The sequence below is a fragment of the Malaya genurostris genome, chromosome 2 (assembly GCF_030247185.1).
Source record: "Malaya genurostris strain Urasoe2022 chromosome 2, Malgen_1.1, whole genome shotgun sequence".
In the NCBI taxonomy this organism is placed as follows: Eukaryota; Metazoa; Arthropoda; class Insecta; order Diptera; family Culicidae; genus Malaya; species Malaya genurostris.
In genome coordinates, this window is record NC_080571.1 from 289,607,421 (window position 1) to 289,633,001 (window position 25,581).

The 25,581-nt window shown below is 40.6% G+C and overlaps 3 protein-coding genes and 1 long non-coding RNA gene across 4 annotated transcripts; 2 read left to right on the top strand and 2 right to left on the bottom strand.

The window, feature by feature from the left end:
• Positions 1 to 3,603: 3,603 nt before the first annotated feature.
• Positions 3,604 to 5,491, top strand: LOC131430511 (probable aminopeptidase NPEPL1). Its single transcript, XM_058595560.1, has 2 exons — positions 3,604 to 4,394; positions 4,454 to 5,491. The coding sequence occupies exons 1-2, from the start codon at positions 3,759 to 3,761 to the stop codon at positions 5,396 to 5,398; spliced, it is 1,581 nt and encodes a 526-aa protein (XP_058451543.1). The 5' UTR covers positions 3,604 to 3,758; the 3' UTR covers positions 5,399 to 5,491.
• LOC131430512 (ankyrin repeat domain-containing protein 49) lies at positions 5,461 to 6,434 on the bottom strand. Its single transcript, XM_058595561.1, has 2 exons — positions 6,079 to 6,434; positions 5,461 to 6,021 (listed from the first exon to the last, which is right to left on the bottom strand). Exons 1-2 carry the CDS (start codon positions 6,260 to 6,262, stop codon positions 5,510 to 5,512), a joined length of 696 nt encoding a protein of 231 aa, XP_058451544.1. The 5' UTR covers positions 6,263 to 6,434; the 3' UTR covers positions 5,461 to 5,509.
• Positions 6,435 to 6,710: 276 nt separating this feature from the next.
• LOC131427202 (uncharacterized) lies at positions 6,711 to 7,942 on the top strand. Its single transcript, XR_009229247.1, has 3 exons — positions 6,711 to 6,866; positions 6,924 to 6,993; positions 7,053 to 7,942. It is a non-coding gene; the product is annotated as an uncharacterized LOC131427202 (long non-coding RNA).
• A 4,367-nt stretch (positions 7,943 to 12,309) lies between these two features.
• On the bottom strand, positions 12,310 to 24,354 carry LOC131430513 (DNA-directed RNA polymerase II subunit RPB1). Its single transcript, XM_058595562.1, has 5 exons — positions 24,181 to 24,354; positions 23,867 to 24,093; positions 21,658 to 23,807; positions 12,884 to 16,233; positions 12,310 to 12,819 (listed from the first exon to the last, which is right to left on the bottom strand). Exons 2-4 carry the CDS (start codon positions 24,033 to 24,035, stop codon positions 12,886 to 12,888), a joined length of 5,667 nt encoding a protein of 1,888 aa, XP_058451545.1. The 5' UTR covers positions 24,036 to 24,093; positions 24,181 to 24,354; the 3' UTR covers positions 12,310 to 12,819; positions 12,884 to 12,885.
• Positions 24,355 to 25,581: the final 1,227 nt, after the last annotated feature.

Consider the following 25,581-nt stretch of genomic DNA (forward strand, 5'->3'; position numbering starts at 1 on the left):
TTTTCAATGAAATTTATTCGTAGTGAAATCAGAAATCCGTAAACATGCTTCAGTCTTGGGAATTCTGATGTAATCAGGCTTTGTATAATATTTGAACATGAATCGTCGCAATAAATCATGGGATTACGTTGAAATATATTTAACTTTTTAACGGTGTTTGAAGGCAACTTATTTTTTGCCTCAACGTTGTTCAGAAAAATGTCTGCTCAGATACGTGAAACCGGTTTGTGGAATATACATAGCTGTTATATTTATTCTCTTTAGTTAGCACGGAATGTTTAAAAAAGTTCATTATAGGAGCTCAATGTAAAATGAACTTGTAGACTACAATACAATGCTATTTTTTATTATGTTGGTAACTTTCAGCCGAAATTAAGTAGTGGCAGTATACGTATACAAATCAATACATTACAGGTAATTCTGTATGAATGGCAACTCTGGTGGAAAATGAAAAAAAAATTAACACTGCCTAGATTGTCATCGAGGCTGTGTTTTTTTTTTTATTTCATTGGATTGGATGTTTTGATAGGCTCGTGGCGCCATCATGTCATATGGGAGTACTGTTCCATCTAAAGAAACATTTGAAATGACCGTTAAAATGGTTAATAAATCCAATTTGAGTGTCCTGTCTGTTAGTCTGAGACTTTAAAACCATTCATTTTCATGAACATCTTTAAGTTGCAATAGAGGAGTTTAAAAAGATTCCATGTAAAACATGGCTGTGCGTAAGGTGCTCTCAACCAGCCAAACTGAAAAAGTGTAATATTTGTCATCTTCCATAGGATGGAAATCCTTAATGTCGTTCGATAGCTTCAGAATAAAAACGATATTTGTTTGATAATGGTTATCTTTTGTTAGAGTGAAGATTCAACCAGGATACCAAGATGTATAGAATGCGGAGGAAATCAGTTAAGATTGGTAGTTGTTAAGAAATTGTTAATTTGATTACAAACACATAGCTGAAAAGAAGAGTGTCATGTACGGATTGTTTCGAAGTACCAATAAATATTTCACAGTACTGAAGTTGGGATTGAAAAATGAACTGATTACTATTTAGATCTTAAAACTTTCAATAATCATTTTCCTTTTTTTGTGGAAATACAGACAAAAACTGAGGAAAATCATTGTCTTCTTGAAGTTGCGCAAATGAGAATATCATGAATTGGTCTTCGAGTAACTATGAACGAGACTGTTGAAAGGAAAATGTCATCATACAGAACTAGTTTTTAATCAAAATTGTTGAAGCATAAAGTGACAAGATGCTTGGGATTTTACTAAGTGCACCAGAAAATGTCACTATCTGTCTGTGTAGAGTAGGAAATCCCTTATTACTAGTTAAACCTCAAAGAACTACCATAATTTAAATATCACCCACATCAGTTTATGATTGTTATAAGTAAAACCGAATTTTCAAAACTTCAGATTTCAAAAGAAACAATGAAGAACTTATTTTAAGCTAACTTTCATTATCTAACGGCTTTCGAACGGATCGGCATTGTACTCTAAATAAATGCAGTTTAATTGGTTTTTGTTGATTTGTTGTTTTCAGTTAGAAAAAAATCCGGATATGTCGCCTCCCTCGATTATGAATACTTCTTGACCATGATATATTCATTATCCATACGTTTCGTCTAAAACTCGTCAGTGCGTAACTGTTTATGTTGAACTGTTATGCCACCTACAGTTCAACATAAACTGCTAGGCAGACGTAAAGTTATTACTAATTGAAAAACACTAATAGCAACGAAGTGCCAGTCCTTCCTGACGTACCAAACGAAAATATTAGTAATTGTTGGTTATAAATCTGAAACAAACAAATGTCACATTAAATCCTAACAGAAGCTTTAGAATCCTAACTAGTATTTCAAAAATTATTACCTACTTTTAAAATATAAATCCATTGATGCGTGAGTTGGATCATTGCATGATTTTATGTTTGGTTGTGTTTTTCTTTTTAATTAGACTCGGGCTCTTCTAGGACAGGGCCAAACAACTGACTTCTTCTTTTTACAGAAGCGAGATATTCTTGAGTTTCTTACTCATCCTAATGAATATTGTATCAAACACAAATTATAATACGGAATGCTTTGACTATTTTTCGAGGACACGTTTTACGCTATGAGGTACACTGTCACGATGACAATGTACTTTTTTTTTCAATTTTTTCCGGACACTGTTTTCTATTTCGAAATTCCGTGAGAGAAGTTTTGCAGGGAGTATAATATTATTTCACACTTCGCTATAATCTCAAGTTGTCAGTTTTATTCCAAACAAGCAAAAGACCTGTCGAATCTACTATAAAGCTTAAGGAATTGCCAATATTCCAGAAGAATTTTTTTGAGCTGTTGCAACATTAGTGTATAATTTATATCAGTTTTAAAATTTAAATCTGGAAATTATAACAATAAACACTGGAATCCCCAGAAGCATTTTATCCGTGTTTCAAATATAGACAAAAAATAGAAAAGTAGCCTATACCAGTTTCAAATTTGACCCTTGTTCGAACACAAATAACTAAAAAGGTTTTCTGGGGATACGTTTGCTCCAGTCAGAGATGCCAGATATTTTCATAGGAAATCTGTATTATTCTCTATAAAAAATCTGTATTTATCTGTATTGTATAAAATAAATTTCAACAATAAAATGATGTTAAAAGATGTTATTCCAACACATAATGGCTGTAGAATGGTAAATTCAATGAGATCAAGACTATGCTTCTCGTTACTGCAATCAAATACTAATAGATTGCTCATACGAAAAAGTTTTTATTTTACTTCTTGGGAAATTCGTATTAAATTTAGAAAATCTGTATCAAATCTGTATTCTGTATGCGTATGTAAAAAATCTGTATAATACAGATAAATCTGTATAAATGGCATCTCTGGCTCCAGTTACAGTTCTATTATATGTCACCCATATGAAAACTCCTGAATTTCGTGTTATTTTATTCCTAATCAGCTATAAAACTACAAGAAACCAAGAATGTCTCATGTACGATGGCTCAATACGATGGATGACAAAATAAAACTGCATTGTTACATACTTTTCAACCTTATTTCAGAGATATCGACCGTCCCACGACAAAAGGGCCTAACTGCAAGTGACCGTTTCTCTTTGTTTACTTTTCCTTTCACGATTTACCGAACCGACTATCGACATGTTTTATAAATCGAATAAACTGAATTTTGGTTTCGTATCGGTTCGCACATTTCCAGCCTCCTGCTATGACGTCATAAAACTGTGGCCAGGATCATTCTGCACAAACCAAAACAATTAAGAAGAATGGCTAACAAAAAATTGAATATTACAAACTACTTGTTTATTCAATACCCTTTACCACACTTCCCCGCAAATTATCGGTCATAAGATCATCACTACGATAAGGAAATTAAGATTTTACTCGATTTGAAATGCTCGAATGTTTGTTTACCATACGCTGAGCGCTCTGATTGCCCACCAAATGCCCCAGATGTTGGCTACGATAGCACTTGCTGAAGCGCCCTATCCTTGACACCAGGGTGCACATTTCTCCCATCAACTGACGCAGCCAATTGACACTACCTCGAATTATACAAACCTTGATAACGAAGAAGTCACTGTCAAGTCAACGAGCTTGGTGGAGGCGTTGCAACCGCATCCGAAAAAGTGCATTTTCATCAGGCAGAGATAAAATTCTTTTCTATCATCTCCACGGTGATTAGTAGAAGCCTCTAGCTGAAGAGAATTCGTTACATCGTAAAGTATTTCATCACGTGACAATGAGTAAGCTCAGCTTCCACCGGAAGCTGCATTCTTCCGACCCACACAAGGTGCCGGTTCTAATTATCGGCCAACAGCGTCATTTGAATGAGCTTTCGTTTGAACGGGTTCGTTGCAAATTGGAGCCCCGTGTTTCAGCGGATACTTTCCAGAAGGCAGTGTCCCATCTGCATCCGGCTCCAACGGATACCTGTTCGCTGTATCTCGATTTGGCCAAAGTGGCTGCTTTGCCGACAAAGGCGTCCCGGCATAATTCAGATTCCCGAGCCCATGCTCTAACCAAGTTGGTCCAGTCCCATACATCTGGAATCAACGAGAGCATTGTGCTTGTTTGTGAACGAGACAATTTGTTTGCTTCCGCATGTGCCGTGGCCAGGGCATTTCCGCTGTACAGCAGGAAAAGCTCCAAACTTGACGGTGCTAAACCTACTGATGGCTATGTTACAGTCGATGTTGAGTTTGTTCTGGTAGCCGGAGAACCGTTGACGGAACAGGATGTGAAAGTGCTGCAGTATGCAGCAGAAGGAATTCGTCTGACGGCAAAAATCGTCGATGCACCCTGCAATGAGATGAACGTGTCTGGATTTCTCCGCGAGGTTGATGCGGTGGCGAAGGAATTGAATTTGACTACCAAAGTAAGTCAAGTAGGTTAAAAAATATAAGCTGTTATCAACAAATATAACTTTCTTTTCAGGTAATTCGTGGAGAAGAGTTAAATGAGAAAGGTTTTGGAGGAATCTACGGTGTGGGAAAAGCTGCTACGGATCCACCTGCACTGGCTGTGCTCTCGTATGAACCGGAAGGTGCAACCGAAACAGTAGCTTGGGTTGGAAAAGGGATTGTTTTCGACACTGGCGGTCTTAGCATCAAAGGTAAAACTGCCATGCCCGGTATGAAACGAGATTGTGGTGGAGCAGCTGCGGTCCTCGGTGGATTCTACGCAACCGTCAAAAGTGGCTTTAAGCAAAACTTGCATGCCGTTTTTTGTTTGGCAGAAAATTCTGTTGGTCCCAATTCTACTCGTCCGGACGATATTCACCGTTTGTATTCCGGCTGCACCGTTGAGATTAACAATACTGACGCCGAAGGTCGTTTGGTTTTAGCGGACGGTGTTTGCTACGCCGATCGTGATCTGAAGGCAAAAATAATTCTCGACATGGCCACCCTGACTGGGGCTCAAGGCATAGCAACTGGGAAATATCACGGTGCTATTCTTACAAACAGTGGCATGTGGGAGCAAAAAGCTTTGGTTATTGGTCGACAAACTGCTGATTTGTTGTCGCCGGTACCGTACTGTCCAGAATTGCATTTTAGTGAGTTCAACTCGGCGGTTGCTGACATGAAAAACTCGGTAATGGATCGAGGTAACGCTCAGGTTAGTTGTGCTGGCCTATTCGTCGCTGCACATCTTGGGTTTGAGTACACCGGAGCTTGGCTGCACGTAGACATGGCTTCTCCCGTTCACAGTGGAGAACGTGCAACTGGGTATGGAGTTGCCTTATTGCTAGGACTTTTCGGAGAATACAGTTGTGCTGAAATGTTGAAGGATATCGCAGCTAGTGGAACAAATGGAACGATTCGAAGCTCTGAGACAAAAATCACCAATGAACCTCAACTGAAAAAAGCACGCGTCAATTAAAAAAGTAAATATTTTTTTTATTTGGAAAGCCAATTGTATTAGTTTTTTTTAATGAAATACAAACTCATACTGCCACCAAATATTTAAAGCGTAATTTTAAAAACGTATTAATTAGTCTAAAATCCCTGTTTCTACCGTTAACGCCGACTGAGCCATCTTGAACAATGGAAGCATGTCCCCACTTCTCCTGGCGATATCGGCAGCGGTTTCATTGGAATTATTTTTCAAATCCGGCTTGATTCTTTCGTCCATAAGTAATGTAATTAAAGTGTTTCTGCTGTTAGATACCGTGGCGGTAACGTGCAAAGGCGTTTGATCTCCCTGCGAAACAGCATTTATGTCAGCACCATGTTGTAGTAGTAGCGCGGCGCACCCTGCGTTGTTCCATTTACAAGCCGAATGAAGTGGTGTCCAACCGAGCTCAGTACGGGCGTTCGGATCGGCTCCATGTGCGAGTAACAGTTCGGCCATAGCTTGATTGTTGTTATAACATGCTTTATGCAAAGCCGTGTAACCATCACTATCAATTGCAGTGATCACCGTTGGCTTTTTATTAATTACTTCTTCCACCACATCTAACTTATTCTCACCAGCGGCCCACAGAAATAATCGCTCAAGTGAAGCTGTAAATACACGGCATTACAAGAGATACCCGCACCCTGATCGATGACAACACAAACCTTCCGGATTTTTGTCCTCTTCGATAAGATCGTCTGGATCATCCCAGCCGCTAACAAACATTCCCTTTGGAGTTTTTCGCATCTTTTCTTCCAAATCTTCCAAGGTATCGATTCCATCTTTACCGTCGTCCTCGATACCACGGACAATTTCTTCCCATTCCTCACCAGATTTGTGCTTGGACATATCTGGTTATTTATCCTAAAATTTGTTTTCGGTAATTCTGTTATGCTTTGCTGTGTTAATTTGACGGCAAAGACCGGCAACCGAATATTTTTATCAGATTTACTTCGATTCTTTGCGAAACAATCAACCTGCATTAGCATTCGCAAGATCAAACGAAATACATCAAATGACATTTATCAACGCATGATGAAATATTGAGAAGGTGGTCACATGCTAATACAAAAGTTACTATTTCTCGGTTGATTTTTCATTAGGGCGTATAAGCAAGTGAAAGTTTAAAGTTTCTCTTTAATCACTCTCTCTTTCGATTATTGTGATGTGATTAAAAAGATATTTTTTGATATCACTATTGTGACGGTGGACCCTCCGTTACTTCGTCGCTTGGTAAATGCAGCAAGTAAGGGAACACGTCGAGCCGTCGTGATGGTAAGGCTGGCAACGCTGAGTCAGCGAGCCGTCAAAAAATTGAGAAGCAGAAGAAGAAAAACTAGAATAAGTAAAAGTTTGCAAGTGAAAAGACGCGATTAAAAGCCGTCTAAAATTTGTTAAAATCTATATACATATATTCCTAGAAATTTGAATTCAGTTATCAGTTATCTTAAATGTAAGTTAAAATCTACAATATTTACAATTGTCACTTTGCTATTTACACTATTTACAGTACGAAGATCGCAGATACAGATTTCGTTGATAAGACCCGTTCATTAATCCAAGCGGTTCACCAAATAATTGTAAGTAAACTAAAAGAAAATTGTTAAAACCTAACTGTGGGATACGACTTGATAAACAGCAACCTACATAGAGCCCCCGTCTAATATCTAACACGACCCAAAGTTGCATAAATAATGTTATGCATGTACGTTTATAAACTGCGAGCATGAGAGTAGCAATCTACCAGAAGAGGATACGACTGATGAGCAGACCATTCGCTCGGCCTTTCACGTAGCGACCGCCGAAGAGGTAAGTCATGGTAATCCAGTATCGTGCTGAGTGATTCTTCCTAGTGCAATTCTAAATTCCACAATGGCGATCCTGCCAGTATTGTTGCATTTCAACAGTAACATATTGAGGATAAACCTGACAAAATTAAAACGAGAATCACTCAGCACGATGAATTAATGACAAAGTGTTTCCGTAGTGTAACAAACGCGAAAAATATTTCAAAATAAACGATTCAGACCAAAATGGCCCACAAGTTTAGCACAGAATACGTTTTTCTGCACGAGTTAATGTGGATATATATGTAAAAACACGTAAAATAAAGGTACGTTCTTGATATCGTCTTCTGGGTTCTACCATGAAAGCAGATATGGGCCACGGACAGCGTCCCACATAGTGAAACGCCATGATCTTGCATGAAAATTATGCTTATGAGCCATCTTTTTCGGCGGTGCGGGACCCCCGCTATGTGATTAAGAGAGTCACTATGTCTGTGGTGCGGGACACCCACGCGAGAGAGGGTAAAAGGGAATATGGGAAAGCATTGATACGAAATAAGACGTTCTCTAAAAATTGCTCGCGGTGTGAGACGCCTGCTTACAAAGAAAGAGAGGAATTATAAAGATAGTTTCCCGGCGGAGTGGGACTCCCGCTACGTGAGTAAGTTACTCTCTCTCTCTCTCTGTGGTGCGGGACACCCACGGGAAAAAAAAACAAAAAAAGAATATGGGAAAGCATTGATACGAAATAAGACGCTCTCTAAAAATTGCTCGCGGTGTGAGACGCCCGCTTACAAAGAAAGAGAGGAATTATAAAGATAGTTTCCCGGCGGACTGGGACTCCCGCTACGTGAGTAAGTTACTCTCTCTCTCTCTCTCTGTGGTGCGGGACACCCACGGAAAAAAAAAAACAAAAAAAGAATAAGGGAAAGCTAACGAAATAAGACGCTCTCTAAAAATTGCTCGCGGTGTGAGACGCCCGCTTACAAAGAAAGAGAGGAATTATAAAGATATTTTCCCGGCGGAGTGGGATTCCCGCAACGTGAGTGAAATAGCCATCTTTCCCTTGGCGTGGGACTCCCATTGGAAAGAGGACAAAGGGGACTTCCCTAGAATGTCGCTCGATGCGCAGTGGGACACTCGCTGAACCGAAAACCACCTGAGGTGCGAGACGCTCAAAAAAAAAAGTTCATTACGTACAAAACAAATTAATCTCAAATATAGTTGCGGCCACACACAGTTGATTTTTCGACGGCGGGCCTAAAGTAATCATTCGAACTACTGAAAGAAACGTCTCCGGATGAAGATGATGTCTTCGAACCTTCAGAAGACGCCAGTACTAAGAAAAATACGTCTCATGACGTAGGAAGCAACGGTACCGCTAACACTGAAGTGCGGATGAACTTTTCGACAGATGGTGAAATCGAAAATATTCCAGCGGAACATGACAATGACGGATACAGCCGCGGAACACGAGGCTTTCGCTGCCATGAGACAAGAACAACACGAATCTACGATGGCATTCAATGCTCGACTTATGTCAAAAGTATGGCTATGTGGATATAGTGAAGGAGATCAAACCCGATTTGTCAGATCACAACTCCTTAGGGGTATGACAAACCGAGAGCTAGCGAGAGCCGCCCGAACATATGGACATGATACGTCATTAATAGTGCAATCAGCTTCAAGAAGTGAAGCCCTCGAGACCGAGTTAAAAACTTGTTTGTCAACTGGAGATATACAGTCTGTTTCAAAGCCGAGAAATTCGGGACAATACAAACGAGAATATGACTCCAGCGGAAGTGATAAAATAGATGGGGGCCCACCAATGAAACGCTCGGTTCTTGGAAACCGCCGAATAGGAAAGCGTAAACGATGCTCACGGTGTGACGCAGAAAAACATCACGGAATACGATGTCCAGCCATTGATCGAGACTGCAGAAAGTGCGGCCGCCGAGGATATTTCGCTGCTGCTTGCCGCAAGAAACAGATCAACCGCATCGATGATTGGACCCCTCAGGAACCAGTAAAGAATGGCGATCAGGTATGAGTTATTAATTTCGCTTTTGACTTTCCTATGAATTTGTAAGTTTCTGATGCAATACATAAAAAAACAAAACTTACTTACATCCCCAAAGTAATTTTTTTAAAGGGGGAGTGAGATGTGGGATACGACTTGATAAACAGCAACCTACATAGAGCCCCCGTCTAATATCTAACACGACCCAAAGTTGCATAAATAATGTTATGCATGTACGTTTATAAACTGCGAGCATGAGAGTAGCAATCTACCAGAAGAGGATACGACTGATGAGCAGACCATTCGCTCGGCCTTTCACGTAGCGACCGCCGAAGAGGTAAGTCATGGTAATCCAGTATCGTGCTGAGTGATTCTTCCTAGTGCAATTCTAAATTCCACACTAACCTAAAATAAATATAATTGCAGTTGAAGCATTCCGAATTAAAAACGTGTTTGCTGTCAAAGTTGGTGTTATCACCACCCCCACAACTATTCTGTTTGAAAGTCGAATGTTTCGGGTATCATTTCATGCAAAGAGTTGAGTGAAAAACGTGAAAAACGATTGGTAATTAAAAATAAAACAATTATCGTTAAATTTTCGGTTTTCATTGCAAATTTTTCACAACAAGGCCAGATCTTCTCTCTATTAATTGACGTTCACAGAAGTGTTCGCTCACCATCACGCGCCAGTGATCACTTGGGTGTATTTAGGCGAGAGCACGTGAGAGCGATTCGTGCGAAGAGAATGTTATTCTCTCGCACCAGCTTCTTTCAACACAAGCACGCACTCAAAGTCTGTCTGACTGGACACTGAGAAGAAGTGCGCTTTTCTCTTTGTGTGGAGCAGAAAAAATGTATCCGCAGTGTTTAATTGAAACCTACGCCCTGGTGTATCACTCTAGTGAAATGCCATCTCTGGTGACAAGCGCTTCGCCGAGTTTCTGTAAAAGCTAACTCACTGTTCGAAATCTCGGCAAACAGATTTGCTGATTTCGGCAAACTTGTTGTTTACTGACAAGTTCAGCATAATATTATGCCGGCAAAAGTATCCGCTTTACGGATATATCAGAATATTACTTTAACGAATTTCAGAAACGAGCATGTGGATTACTGAACAATCGGAAATATGTCGTGTTGCCAATCTAATCCAGCATTTTAATATGCCGAGCTCGAGAATCGGCTTTAAGTTGTGTATATACTTCTTCCCTTTCTTTTCGGTCTCAAGAACTATGAAAACTTTTAGCTCGATCAGTGAAACTATATTTTTGCGCCCAAGGGTTTAACTTTGTATGGTATTTGATAAGGTAAAATTGACTTTTCACAAAAAAATAGTTTAAAACAAAATAGCATAAAAAGAGGCTTGCGTGTACAAACAACAATGAAAACAAAAAGAAAACGGAAACAACACACAACAATATTTTTGACAACACACCGACGATGAAGCAAGTACTCCTCAATCATCACTGGATTGGCATATTGTCGCAAAACTGAAATGTAGAGGCGCTGCTTGTTTAGAGATGATACTTTCAGCAAGAGCTGTCAAATCGGTAGGAACATTTTTAATTACTCCACCTTTTCAACGATTTCTTATGAAAACGGGCAAGTTCATTTGAAAAATCATAGTAGAAATTGAAGAAAAAGTTTTTACTCTGAGGCGGTAATGTTGATCTTAGTTCATTGTGCGAAATATACCGTTTATTCAGAATTGAGCATTAAACTTGGTTTGATACCATTTTTCAAATGTCTGGAAATAACAAATAAAGTATCCGATATAAATAGTACTCGATCGCTATACATTCTAGTACTCGAGAAATAAACGTTACACTGGTTTCTATTTAAAAAAATGTTGATCCGAAAAAACCTAACCTTACCCAATTTCACACATTTCTGTGGATTTTTCATGTTTAATCGTAGTTTACTCTAAAAAAAAAAGTAGTGGTAATCACTTTGAAATCGATTTTCTTCTACTCCGAGTGTACTTTTAGTGCTAATATCTATTTGTACTCTTGAATAAACGATAAAAATGTTGCAAATCATTACTGCCGATATTTACCAATAGCCAACTATAGGATATTGAATATAAGTGGTGAACTGATACAAACAAACCAGAAATAGTTATAAGATCATGTACAAAATAAATGTATTTTATTTAATGTAATTTAAAATAGCAACTCGCTTGATAAAAACAGTGTTTAGATTAACTAATGAGTACCAACATACTAATATGATATTCGAAATGTATTAGGTTTAAACTACTATGTATTGTGGATGCCACGGCGAAGAAAAACTTATGTATATTGCCTATGAAATAAACGTATTTATGAAAAAAAAAATTACTGCCGATATGAAAATTCCCGAAAGAATCCTCCTTTTCTTGGTTTCATTTTTCATTGACAGGTGTCGCTACCGGTAAATCAGCTTTGCGACAATGTGCCAATGGAAAAGGAAGCTCCTTTCTCTCAAAAATAGGGTGACCGCGATATACAATAATAAAATATATTAACCAACGAAAAATGACTCAAGCCAGAAAAAATTAGACTGTATAAGATGAAACTTCCATAATGATCGAGCTTCGTGGGATCATTAAACTTTCAAAATTGTCCTCGACTTTTTAGATTTGTCCATTTGGTCCGATGAACCAAACCCAAGCAGTAATCTAATTTCACTTCTATCCATCGATGGGTGAAGATATGAGAGATTTTATTATGTCCGTGCCAGACTAGTTCATTTGAAAGAGTATTTTCACGGGTTAAACAAGGTTTGCATGTTCGAACTCTGTTTCTGGTATATAAAAAAAAGTTCAGTCATTCTATTGTCTGTATTTCGTTGGGTATTGTTCAATATGTTTGAGTTCTCGTTCACATTTGCCTGTTGAAGCTCAGAAGTCATTTGGATTTTAAGACCCCAGATTCATTATTTCAATGGAATGTTCATCCTATCTTTTGATCGAAAAACTTCATCGAAGTACAGAAACGAAGGGAATATTAAGGCATAATTCGGGTTCAGTTTTGGTTTGATCGAACCGAACTTTCAAATTTCGCTAACAATAAGACTTTTGTGAGATTCGAATCAATGATTGCTAACATGAATTGGTGTATTGGAAACGTTTTTATTAGTTCAGCATTTTAAGATCGATTAAAACTAAAATCTGTAAACTAAATTTTTAGACTGTAATGAAAAAAACCGGCCACAATATGCATGCGAGCGAACTATCTGCTGAAAATAAATCGCTTTCAATTGCTGAAAATAGCGCTCTAACCTTTTTTCAAACAATGTTTAAATGCTTACTAATCGAAAATGTACACATATTTTTATTCAAATGTTTTTCGAATAATGCGATGAAGATTTATTATATGTAGTATGTATAAATTATGTATTGTGTGCATTCTTAATTTAACATTTTCATTTTTTTTTCGTTACATTATAACGAAGGCTCCGCGTAAGCATCGCCAGAAAAACACATTAAAGTTTATCGTTTGGTTAAATTTAAAACACGCGAAACAACATTTGTTTATGAAAAACATCATCAGCCTTCTGCATCGCCTTACTGATCCATTCCCCAACGGTTGCTGTCTTAGACAGAACTTGTGCGACGAATTCTGCAATTTTACAATTTTTAATTAGTTTGCTTGAAAGAATGTATAACCGTTGCATCGTACTAACCTCTAATCTTCGGGGCTTTCCTCGTACGACGGACTGGATGGCGAATACGTTGGACTGGCCGGGCTGGAAGGGCTATAGCCCTGGCCGGTCGGTGAGTATGCCGGACTGGAAGGTGAATAGTGGGGCGATGTAGGAGTATAGACCGGACTGGTCGGCGAGTATTTTTGACTGCCGGGGGAATAGGAGGACATGTTGGGCGAGTAGCGAGCCGTCGACGGTGAATAGGTTGGCGAACTAACCATAAAGGTACTGCCGCTGCTCGGTGAGTGTTGTGGGGAACTTGGCGAATAGCTCGGGGATGTTGGGGAATATTTAGGACTGGTCGGAGAGTACTGCGGGCTCGTGGGAGTGTAGTGTGGACTGCCGCTGTATGACGGAGACGTTGGTGAGTAGCTTGGAGAGGTGGGTGAATATTTCGGTGAAGATGGTGAGTAGCTTGGGGAAGTTGGTGAGTAATGGGGCGAGCTCGGGGAATAGTTCGGACTGGTTGGGGAATACGACGGTGTCGCCGGTGTGTAATTTGGAGATGTCGGAGAATAACTGGGGGATGTCGGTGAATAGGAAGGTGATGTTGGGGAGTAGGAAGGACTTGATGGCGAATAGGATGGACTGGTTGGGGAATATGCAGGAGAGGTAGGTGAATAGCTGGGAGAAGTTGGCGAGTACGGACTTGTCGGCGAGTATGAAGGTGATGTTGGGGAATAGGCCGGGCTAGATGGGGCATAGGTTCCGGTTGGTGAGTACAGTGGAGATGTGGGAGAGTAGCTTGGCGACGTTGGTGAATAGTTTGGTGAAGCCGGACTGTAGTTTGGAGATGTCGGTGAATAACGCGGACTCGTGGGCGAGTAGCTTGGGCTTGTTGGTGAATAGCTTGGACTAGTAGGTGAGTATCCAGGAGAAGCGCCACCTGGTGATGCAGCTGCATAATTTGGACTACTCGGCGAATATGACGGAGATGCACTTGGCGATGACGCGAAGAATGGTGACATCGATGGTCCAGGGGAACTCGGAGAACCCGGCATCGGTGACCAAGATGGAGACATTCCCGAGGCATCAGACTGCGCCGAAGGTGAGAATGCTGGCCCGCCTGGAGTCATACCGCTTGGTGGTCCCGATGGAGACCATTCTCCATAACCTGGTGTCTGTGACTGTTGCCACGGAGTCATTTGTGGACTCATGCTCGGTGTAGCTCCCGGTCCGAAGAACATTCCCGTAGCTCCCATGATTGAAGTGTGAGGAATTTCCATGCCCAGTTTGCATTTCTCCGCATCCAACAGTAAATCGAAACAACCAGTTCCCATCCGGGGCAATTGTCCCATGATGATATTTTCCGATACGCCTCTCATAGGATCGACCTCGGCGTGCGCAGCAGCGTCATTCAACACATCCACTGTTTCTTCGAAGGAACATCTCATAAGGGCACCAGTGTCCTGTCTGTTGATACCGTGACGAGTAATGGCCATCAAGTGACCCTTCGCAGTCATGACGTCGCACAGCAAAGCCAAATGACGATAGTTTACGTAAAGACCGTAGAACTGCAGTACGTTGTTCATTTCTTTTTCGACCGATTTTCGCACAGCTTCAATGCCCAACACTTGGAAGATCTCGCAAATATCGTTACTGGCAGTTCGGACCGGATCCACATCACGCTCGCTCAGCACTTTCATCATTGAGGTACCGTCAGTTTCCAGGAGCCATTCTCCGATGGCTTTGAACTCACCCTCCGGAGTAATCACAATCCGTCTCTTGGCGTCTGTCTGGGGCAAATGCATGTACACCTTACCGATAGCTTCTATACCCTGCAGGGTCATGTCCGATAACATATTTGCTTCAATACACCTCAGGAACATGTCGTCTTCCATCTTGTCCATGTTTTCTTCCTCGTTCTCTTGGAATTTGTTATCTTCGTGATTCATGATACGAATTCGCAGCACCAACTTGTCGGCGTTGTCGTCATTGAAAATACAATTCAAATCATCCCCGAAACCGGCATTAATCTTTTCCGCAATCTGCTCCATAGTCAACTTCTTATCTGTCATTCTCTTGCGATCCAACTCGATACGCAACAGCCACGGTGAAATTCTGGTAGGATCAAAATCGGGCATTTCGTAGTACACATTTACGAACTCCTGATCCTCGGCGATGACCGTTCTCTGTGGATCCGGATCGTAGTAAATGGCCGTGTTGGCAGTTACCTTCCGGAGTGTCGTGTGTTCCAGTCTACAGAGGACATTTTTAGCTTTCTCCGCATCTCGAGCTGCTCCACCGGTGAGGAAAACCGTTAGCGAAGGAGCTTTTGGTCGTTTAGAAATATTGATAATTTCCTTCAATCTCGGTACACCCAGCGTTACGTTCTTCGAGGACACACCAGCAAAATGGAAAGTGTTCAGTGTCATCTGAGTGGCAGGTTCACCGAGAGACTGAGCAGCCAAAGCACCGACCATCTCACCCGGATTACACTGGGCTTGCTGGAAACGTGTTTCGATTTCTCCGATCAACCACTCGAACGCTTCATTATTCAAACGGAACTCTTCGGCCACATATTTTGTGCACAGTGTCGATCGTACCAAACACTGGAACAGCAAAGTGGCGTTTTCGTTAGCCTGCTTCGACAGTCGATCCGTACCGGCCACAATCACGCACTTCTGCAGCAACTCCCGAACGCCATGAATTACCTTCAACGGAGACAGATCGGTCGGTGCTCGCTTGTTAATGTGGAAAATTTTCTGCACATTCCAGATCATACGTTGCAAATTGCACGGCAGTACGACCTTCGATTCTCCGTTGGGGAAAATTTGTCTCAGTGCTTCCCGATCCCGCATCAGCTGATCGTATTCGGCTTCAATCTCTTGAATAACATCCGCCGATTCTGTCAACTCTTTGATCACATCTTCGTTGAAAACTCGTCGCAGATTTCGCTCGTTGGACGGATCGAATCGGTACCGCTTTTCGAACACCTTATTCGACAGCTTCACCGTGGGCAAATTCTGAAACTCCACCGTTTCACCGCACAGTCCATCCTCGCCGTAACGCAACTGAATGAGCTGGCCAACCGAGTTACGCACCGTTCCATCGTAGTTCACCATAACTGACTCCATAGCCTTGATTAGACGACGCTGGATGTAACCAGTTTCGGCAGTTTTTACAGCAGTATCAATCAAACCCTCGCGACCTCCCATGGCGTGGAAGTAGAACTCCGTTGGAGTCAACCCGGCAAGGTAGGAATTTTCCACAAAACCTCTCGACTCGGGACCATAGTCATCCTTGATGAAATGAGGCAACGTTCGTTTACGGAAACCGAACGGAATCCGTTTACCTTCAACGTTCTGTTGGCCCACGCAAGCAATAACCTGAAACGAGGATGGTTTTCTGTTAATACGGGGTTATTCGAAACGATGACGTTCTATGCACAATTGCCCCATGTATGCATAGGAAATCCCATAGAATATTGAACAATTATGCGTAGAACGGCAGTACACGACTATATAATGAGCTCTATTTTTTATGCGAATTTAAGCGGTTTTTTTCATACGGATTTTCGAAGTTACGCGAATTTGCTCATATTGAAAGGCTATTCAATAAGTGTGAAAACCGACTCTTGAATCTAGGCCCGGAGGGCCGAGTGTCATATACCATTCAACTAAGTTCGTCGAGTACGCAAAATGTGTATGTAACAAAAATGTGCACTCGAGTTTCTCGAAGATAACCGATTTTCTTAAATAAAGATTTATATGACAGCTCTCTCAATTCCACAATCTGCTATTGAATTTTACACTGATCGAACTTCAGTTTCCGGAGTAACGAGGTAAAATACGTAAAACAAAAGGGTACTCGGTTTTCTCGGAGATCGTATAAAAACGATTTTTTTCCGATAGTCTGCTATCCGACTACTTGCTCCGGAGTAACGTGTTAAAATGTGCAAAAAAAAGTTAGCTCGATTTTCTCAAAGACCGCTAAACCAATTTTCGCAAAATTTGGTTCAAATGAAAGGTCTTATAATGCCATAGAACTCTATCAAATTTTTACCGGATACGAATACGAATCAAATTTCATCCGAATACGAATTACAGGCTGGTAAATAAAAATATTACTTTTTCAAGAGCGTCTTTTTATACATGGCACTGAAAATCGAGCAAATTATTTTCAACTAGCCGTTTATTTTTCTCCAACTGAACAGGTTTGGTTACATCGATTTTAAGTATACCGGGTCTTCGTTCCCGGTTCTGGAAGTACCGAAAAAAGTTATTGCGTACTCCAAACGGGAAATCGCTCCAAACTCTCAAAAACGGCTGAAACCATTTTCACAAACTTAAATTTGAAAAAAAAGATGTTATGTTTTCATTAGTATGCGTAAAATTTTGTCTGGATTCGACTTCCAGTTCCGGAAATACAGGGTTAAGTGTGCTTAAAATTTATAAAGTACCTATATAAACTTGTGTCAAAACTTATTATAAATTGAATAGGTTACACAACTTTTTTGTTTTTATTCCAGATTCAAACAGAATTTATTTGAAGAATCCCTTAGTAATTTTAATGAAAACCAGATTTATATGAGAAAGGCATCATCACCCACTAGGTGGATTAAAACAGGTGTTTTTTATACGGAATTCAGGAGTTATGGGGTTTTTTAATGCGGATTTCAGAAGTTATGTGTTTTTTTTTCGTCGGATTTCCGAAGATGTGTGGTTTTTTAAGGCGAATTTCCGTTGTTAAGCGGTTTTTCATACGGATTTCTGAAGTTATGCGATTTTTATGCGGATTTCCAAAGGTGTGCGGTTTTTAATGCGAATTTCCGAAGTTATGTAAATTTTCAAGAATTTTCAAGATTTCCTAAGATATGCGACCTTTTTATGCGGATTTCCGAAGATATTCGGTTTTTAATGAGAATTTCGAAAGCAGTGCGGTTTATTATGCAAATTTACAAAGTTATGCGATTCTTCAAATGCTCAATATCGAAGATATGCAATTTATTATGCGAATTTCTACGGTTTTGTGGCTTTTTATGGGAATTTTTAATTTTTTTATGTTGATTTCCGAAGATATTCTGTTTCATGATGATTTTCCAAACTTTCCTGATTGTTATGCGGATTTACAAAATTTTGCGACATTTTTATGAGTATTACGGAAGCTATGCAGTTTTTTAATGCTCATTTCCAAAGTCATGCAGTTTTTTAATGCGAAATTTCGGTTATGTGAATTTTTAAACGGATTTTCGAAGTTATGCGGTTTTTCCATGCGGATTTCCAAACTTATGCCGGTTTCATGCAGATATCCAATGTTATGCTAATTTCCTGAGTTTTTCGTTTTCATGCGATTTTTCAAAGATATGCTTTTTTTTAAAGTGTACTTCGAAAGTTATGCTACTTTTATAGGCGAATTTCTGAAGTTATGTGAATTGTTAAACGGATGTCCGAAGATATGCGGTTTTTTAAATACTCATTTCCGAAGATATGCAGTTGAATTTGCGAATTACTAAAGTTGTGCTATTTTTTATGCGAATTTCTGTAATTATTCGCTTTTTTATGAGGATTTCCGAAGATATGTGTTACGCGGTTTTTTAATGCAGATTTCTGAAAATATGCGTTTTTAACTTTCCTTATAGAAAGGTGATAGAATCACTCGAAACCCCAATTTAGTGACGTAAGCGCCTAACCGCATATTTTTCATCGACTGAATTTTCTCGAAGATGACTCAACGTATTTCGATTAAGTACGACTTATTTGAAAGTTAACAATGTCAATCAAATTTGGAAGGGTTATAGCGAACATTTCCGGTTCGAGAGATGTAATGTTATATGTGACGTAACCGACAAATCCCAGTGTTGATTTTCTCAAAATTTCTCGGAGATGAAAGAATCGATTTTGAAAGACTTTGAAAGCTACTATTAGATTATTTGAAAAGCTCAGTAATAACTTATGCCCAAAGATAGAATCTTACAAATGTTTTAATAAGACCATTTAAATGGCAAGAGAGATAGAAATAAAGGGTGATTTTTTAAGAGCTTGAGAACTTTTTTAAACAATAAAACGCATAAAATTTGCAAAATCTCATCGGTTCTTTATTTTAAACGTTAGATTGGTACATGACATTTACTTTTTGAAGATAATTTCATTTAAATGTTGACCGCGGCTGCGTCTTAGGTGGTCCATTCAGAAAATCCGCTTTTTTATCGACAAATTTTGTTCAGCGATGAGGCTCATTTCTGGTTGAATGGCTACGTAAATAAGCAAAATTGCCGCATTTGGAGTGAAGAGCAACCAGAAGCCGTTCAAGAACTGCCCATGCATCCCGAAAAATGCACTGTTTGGTGTGGTTTGTACGCTGGTGGAATCATTGGACCGTATTTTTTCAAAGATGCTGTTGGACGCAACGTTACAGTGAATGGCGATCGCTATCGTTCGATGCTAACAAACTTTTTGTTGCCAAAAATGGAAGAACTGAACTTGGTTGACATGTGGTTTCAACAAGATGGCGCTACATGCCACACAGCTCGCGATTCTATGGCCATTTTGAGGGAAAACTTCGGAGAACAATTCATCTCAAGAAATGGACCGGTAAGTTGGCCACCAAGATCATGCGATTTGACGCCTTTAGACTATTTTTTGTGGGGCTACGTCAAGTCTAAAGTCTACAGAAATAAGCCAGTAACTATTCCAGCTTTGGAAGACAACATTTCCGAAGAAATTCGGGCTATTCCGGCCGAAATGCTCGAAAAAGTTGCCCAAAATTGGACTTTCCGAATGGACCACCTAAGACGCAGCCGCGGTCAACATTTAAATGAAAATATCTTCAAAAAGTAAATGTCATGTACCAATCTAACGTTTAAAATAAAGAACCGATGAGATTTTGCAAATTTTATGCGTTTTATTGTTTAAAAAAGTTCTCAAGCTCTTAAAAAATCACCCTTTAGATAGATAAATAGAGAGAGAGAGAGAGAGAGAGAGAGAGAGAGAGAGAGAGAGAGAGAGAGAGAGAGAGGAAGAGAGAGAAAGAGGCATCATCACACAACTAAAGACAGTCCCAGAAAGTATGGACGCAACCAAAAACCGCTGCCATTTCGCAATGGTTCAGAATCTGTAAATTTTTATGGCTGCGTCCTGTTGTTTACACTCTTCTCTAACCACTTGTGCAGTTGTTTATTCGTTTTCATTAGTTTGTTTCGAAATGCTTGGACTTTCAGCAGAACAACGTCGAAAAATTGTGTACAAATGGTGCACAGAACGCGGACTGTCACTGAGAAAGATAGCAAAAATGGAAGGAGTAAGTGAAAAAGCCAAAAAGCGAAATGCAATCAGAAAGTTCGGTGAGGATAACGGGTCCGAAAACCGATCCTGCTAACCCTCAGTTGGAGAAACGTATACTGAAGGCGTTCGAGCAAAAGAAGGAGGTTTCAGTTCGGGATGTGGCCAAAAAAGTGGACACTTCGAAGTCAAATGTTCTACGTACTAAAGAACGTTTGAATTTTCGAACCTATAAGAAGCAGAAACAACCAAAACGTAGTCCGAAACAAGAAGCATCGATCAGGCTGAGGGTTCGAAAGCGTACAATACGATTCTTGCTGGAAATTTGAACTGCATAATCATGGACGACGAAAACAACGTGTAACTCGATTACAAATCCTTGCCGGGACCACAATATTATACGGTGCGAGAAGGGCAAGTGTTAAACCAGTCCGATACATCGATTGAAGTCGCAATTTGTAGTTGCGGTAAGATTTCGAAACCCTTCATCATCACTGCTTCAATGAACAGCGAAATATACATCAAGGAATGTTTACAAAAACGACTTCTACCCATGATTCGAAGCCACAAGGATCCTGTTGTCTTCTGACCAGATCTTGCTTCTTGCCACTACTCGAAATCAACGGTAGAATAGTACATTACCAAAAATGTCACTTTCGTCCCAAAAGACATGAATCCACCAAATTGCCCACAACTTCGACCAATTGAGGAATTTTGGGCATTAACGATGGCACATCTTAGGAAACATGTCTCGGCAGCCGAAACCATTCAACAGTTCGAAAAAGTTTGGAAAAAAATGTCAAAACTTGTCGCCAAGAAGTCTGTACGGAATTTAATGAGGAACGTTCGCAAGGTGCGCCAGCTAGTCTACAATGGTATACTTTCTGGGACAGTCTTTAGGTAGATAAGAAAGAGGGTTTAAAGCAGATTTCCGAAGTTATGTGGAAAGTATCCACGGCATAAATAATTCTTAAGCGAATGCTGAATACTTTTCAGATGTCTTACAAAGTAAATAAAACTTCTAACTTTCGAACTGAAATTCCCCATAATTATATACCTTGTTGAAACCAAGCATTAGAACTTTCATGGTTTTAAAAAAACTTTTGCTGCAGCGCAGCTATTTTTTAGAACAGCAAAATATCATCTATTTTTGAAAATAACGCTACACGGTCTATCTAGCCTAGATAGCTCGGAAAGAAAAATTAGGAAGTTGAAGGCCAATTCCCATAGGTGACTGATATAACATGAAATTTTCTTCGAATGCAAAAAATCAACAGAATTCTAATGAAAATTATCTCGTGTGAGGCGAACGAGCACATCCGCAAAAGGTCCACTTGTTGATTTGTACTGCAACCATCCTCATGGCATAAACGAACCGCGTAGAAAAGTCGGTTCAAACTGATAGTTCAATTATGTTTTAGAGGCTTTGCATAAATATAAGCGTCTATGTTCGACGAAACAAAACAGGAAAAATTAGGCATTTTCTGTTATTAATTTCTACGTCCTACGTTCAAAACACTGCCGTCTTCTTACCTGCGAAATATTAATGTTGGATCCCTTCGAACCGGACACCACCATAGCCTTGAGATTGTTGTACTCAGTCAGTGACTTCTTGGCCGAACCACCAGTTTTGTCACGAGCATCATTCAAAATACGATTCACCTGATTCTCGAACGTCTGTCGCAGTGTGTTACCGGGTGTCGGTTCCAGTTCCATGTTGTGTGCCTTCTGGATAACGCCAATGACATCTTCCTTGGCTTTGCGAATAGCGCGCTGAATTTCGGCGTATGTCTGAGGATCGGCAATGGTGTCACCGATACCGATGCTGTGACCCTCCAGCAGTAGCCAATTGTTGACGACGGTCTGAATGTTTCCGTAGAAGCGACCGGCAATTTCGTGTCCCAGCTCCAAAAATACAATGTGAAGCAAAGAACCAGCCGAAGTACCGAGAGTTTTTTTGCACAGAATACCCATAATCAGTTCACCGTGTTCTACCATGACTTTGGTGTCACCAGGCGAAATCCATTTGTACGGACCGTCATCCTCCTCGTCCGGATGGGTGGAATGAGTTCGAATCATGTTCACGTTACCAGGAATAATCAATGTGAAAATCTGCTTGCCAGTCCAGAGGGGTTTGGGTTTCAAAATACAAGGCTGAGGCATTTTGCCGTCCCAAGTGGGCAAGAACATGAGCAAATTCATCATCTGTTCCTTCTCCAGAAAGACATCACGTTTGGTCATTTTTCGAACGGCCGTCAGAGTATCCTGCACAATACCCATGACGGGTTTATTGGCCTGCGGGGTGATAATCTGCCGAGGAGTAATATGAATATTTTCAATCTCAGCTCTGGTTTCCATCGACTGCGGCACGTGAAGATTCATTTCGTCTCCGTCAAAATCAGCGTTGTACGGAGAAGTACAACTGAGATTCATCCGGAAAGTAGACCACGGCAGTACTTTAACACGATGACCCATCATACTCATTTTGTGTAGTGTGGGCTGACGGTTGAAAATGACCAGATCGTCATCACGGAGATGCCGCTCGACTTTGTAGCCACACTGTAGATGCAGATCACTGGATTTCGGGTGAAAGCGAAGATCGATGCGTTCGCCATTGTCACGGACAATGTATTTCGCACCCGGATACTGAGAATTGCCTCTGCGGACCAGTTCTTGCATTCTGTCAATGTTGAACGGAGTCACCAGCTCGGGGAATGTCATGTTCTGTGCCACAGACCGTGGAACACCGACCTGATCGATACGCAAATTCGGATCCGGAGTGATGACAGTACGTGCCGAAAAATCCACACGTTTTCCCATCAAATTACCACGAATACGACCTTCCTTACCCTTCAATCTTGATTTGACTGACTTCAGAGGTTTACCACTCTTTTGCATGGCTTTCGGCATACCGGGCATATCGTTGTCCACCAGAGTAGCCACATGAAACTGCAACATTTTGATATTCTCGGCAATGACGTGAGCCGCAGCACCCGTGGCTTCATTCTTCTTCAGCTCATTATTAGCCTTAATGATGTCGGACAGCTTATGTGTCAAATCATCCTGATTCTTAGTTGCACCAAACATGACAACAGCCGGTCGCACAGCCAACGGTGGTACCGGAAGTACCGTGATAATCATCCAATCGGGGCGTGCGAATTTCGGATCCATACCAAGTACGTAGCACTCCTCATCGGTAATGTGTTTCAATATTTCCCATACTCGTTCCGCCGTAACTGCTATCTTTTTCTCCTGGGAGTCTTCGTTAACATGCTTCCACTCTGCAATCACATCCAATCCGGTTCTCCGCAGTGAAGGCTGATAGTGACCGCAACCACCATGACCCTGTTTTTTGTTTGGGTCTGGTGCGGCTCCATCCTTCGTGATGTCCATGTCTTCACCACCTTCGCAAATTTTCTTACCCTTGCAAAGATCATAAACGTAGGCCAGCCGTTTTCGGGGTTGTCCTTTTGATTTCATAACAATTTCCTTAATCTTCGGGTTGCTCGGAGCTACCAACATTTTCGAACAGTAAAAACAAACGCAGCGCAAAATTTTGATTGTTTTCGTTACAAAACCAATGTGAAATACGGGTTTAGCCAAATCGATATGACCGAAGTGGCCCGGGCATTCCGTCATATTCCCAGCACAAGTCTGACATCGAGACGTACGTTCGATGACACCTACAAACGGAAACGCCATCCATAAGCAATCAGAGAAGCAAAAGAAAAACATTACTCACCCTGTCGAGGATCCATCAAACCGCACAGTTTGGGCCGGCCGCCTTCCATGGTTTCCGCATATTGGATGCCCCCTTCGGTGACCGACATCCGGCGAATCTCATCCGGAGACAGGATACCGAACTGCACCTTTTTCACCGTCCGAACCGGTGCCTTTGAATCGCTACTCATTCTGGCAGCCGCTTCCTCTTCTTATTCGCCTTCTTTATCTAATTACTTTTTTCGATGGCTGACGTGCGACCAGGAAAAAATTTTCACAAAATTAAATCGAATATTTCCGGCTATAACGGTTATCAAATCATTCAACAATACTCACAATCGCTTCCCCACAGGATGGGGAGCAGTTTATCGATATATTTGTCTGAATTCGAACGATTTTAACGGTATGAAAACTAATAAATTCAGAGCGATAAATAACGATGACACAGCAGCAAAGCGTCCATTTGCAGAAAATGGTGGAGGAAATTACGCTGCTGCTGCCGCGAGTCGACTGAAGATGATAGCCCGAAAGAACACACGAAGCCGAAGCAACGGACGGATGGCGCCGAAGTTTGACGTTTGAAATTGAGCAACATTCGACTACATACCACGGTGACCAGATTTTAAAAATTCCCGTCAGTTTCTTTCACATTGGGCCGCATGAATTGAGGTTTCTATGCCCGGTGAAAAATGAACGGTGGCCCTACTGAAAAATTGGTGGCCAACACGTTTCCTGATGAAAACAAAACAATATGTAAAAGTGATTCACACGCAGCATCAAGCGGCTATCACCTGAATGGAACGATTACGGAACAACAACATTAATTGTAAGCAATTCATATGAAAGGACACTACGTCAAGTTCACGGAACTTTTTAACGTCGGATACGTGAGCAATATTTGGCTAAATAAAATTAATAAACCAATCTGGACGTCGACCGAAGTTGATTGATCGTCTGAACTGTGTTTAATGCATTCGTTTCCTGATGAAAGCAAACCAATCTCATTTGCATTTGTGGTTGTAACTGAGCTGTCAGAGAGCCTAATGAAGGAGTTTCGTGAAAGTATTGTCGCTGCAGCACTAATCTGCAATTCGCTGGACAGTCCAGCGCAGCGACGTTGCCGAGCGACGTCAGTTGAACTGCCATTTCCTAAATCCTATACATCAACTGATAGAATCATGTTACTTTACACATATTTTGTTGTCTTGTTTATGAACCACGTGCTTCAACATAAATGAATACATTGTCTTGCCTCCACTACCGAAGCACATAACGATGGAATATTACTTTCTGAATGCTCTTAAAGTTGATAATGTATGTTCGGTAATCAATGGGTTTGACACTGAACGTTACAAGAGAGTGAATTTTTCGTACAATTATGAATGATTAATATATCGCATGACAGTCTACATACCATTGGTGCACAGTGAACTTCGCTGGAGCAACAGAATCAGGCGAGAGAGGCGTCGCTTCCGATTTTTATCTGCATGCACAATAAATAAGCCATTGATTTTACAACAGAATCAACTGATTCACAATCAGATCTGCTGGATTCAATACCGTTTACTATATTTTGATAGCAATTTTTTTTCAACGACTCAATATATTGTTTTTAGAATTTACGATTGAATGTGTTCTATGTGTAGTATTATGAACAACACGCGTACTGTATACTTTTTTTGTTTCATGAGGAAAGATGTATGGTGAAATTGGGGAATATTAATTGTTACGATACAA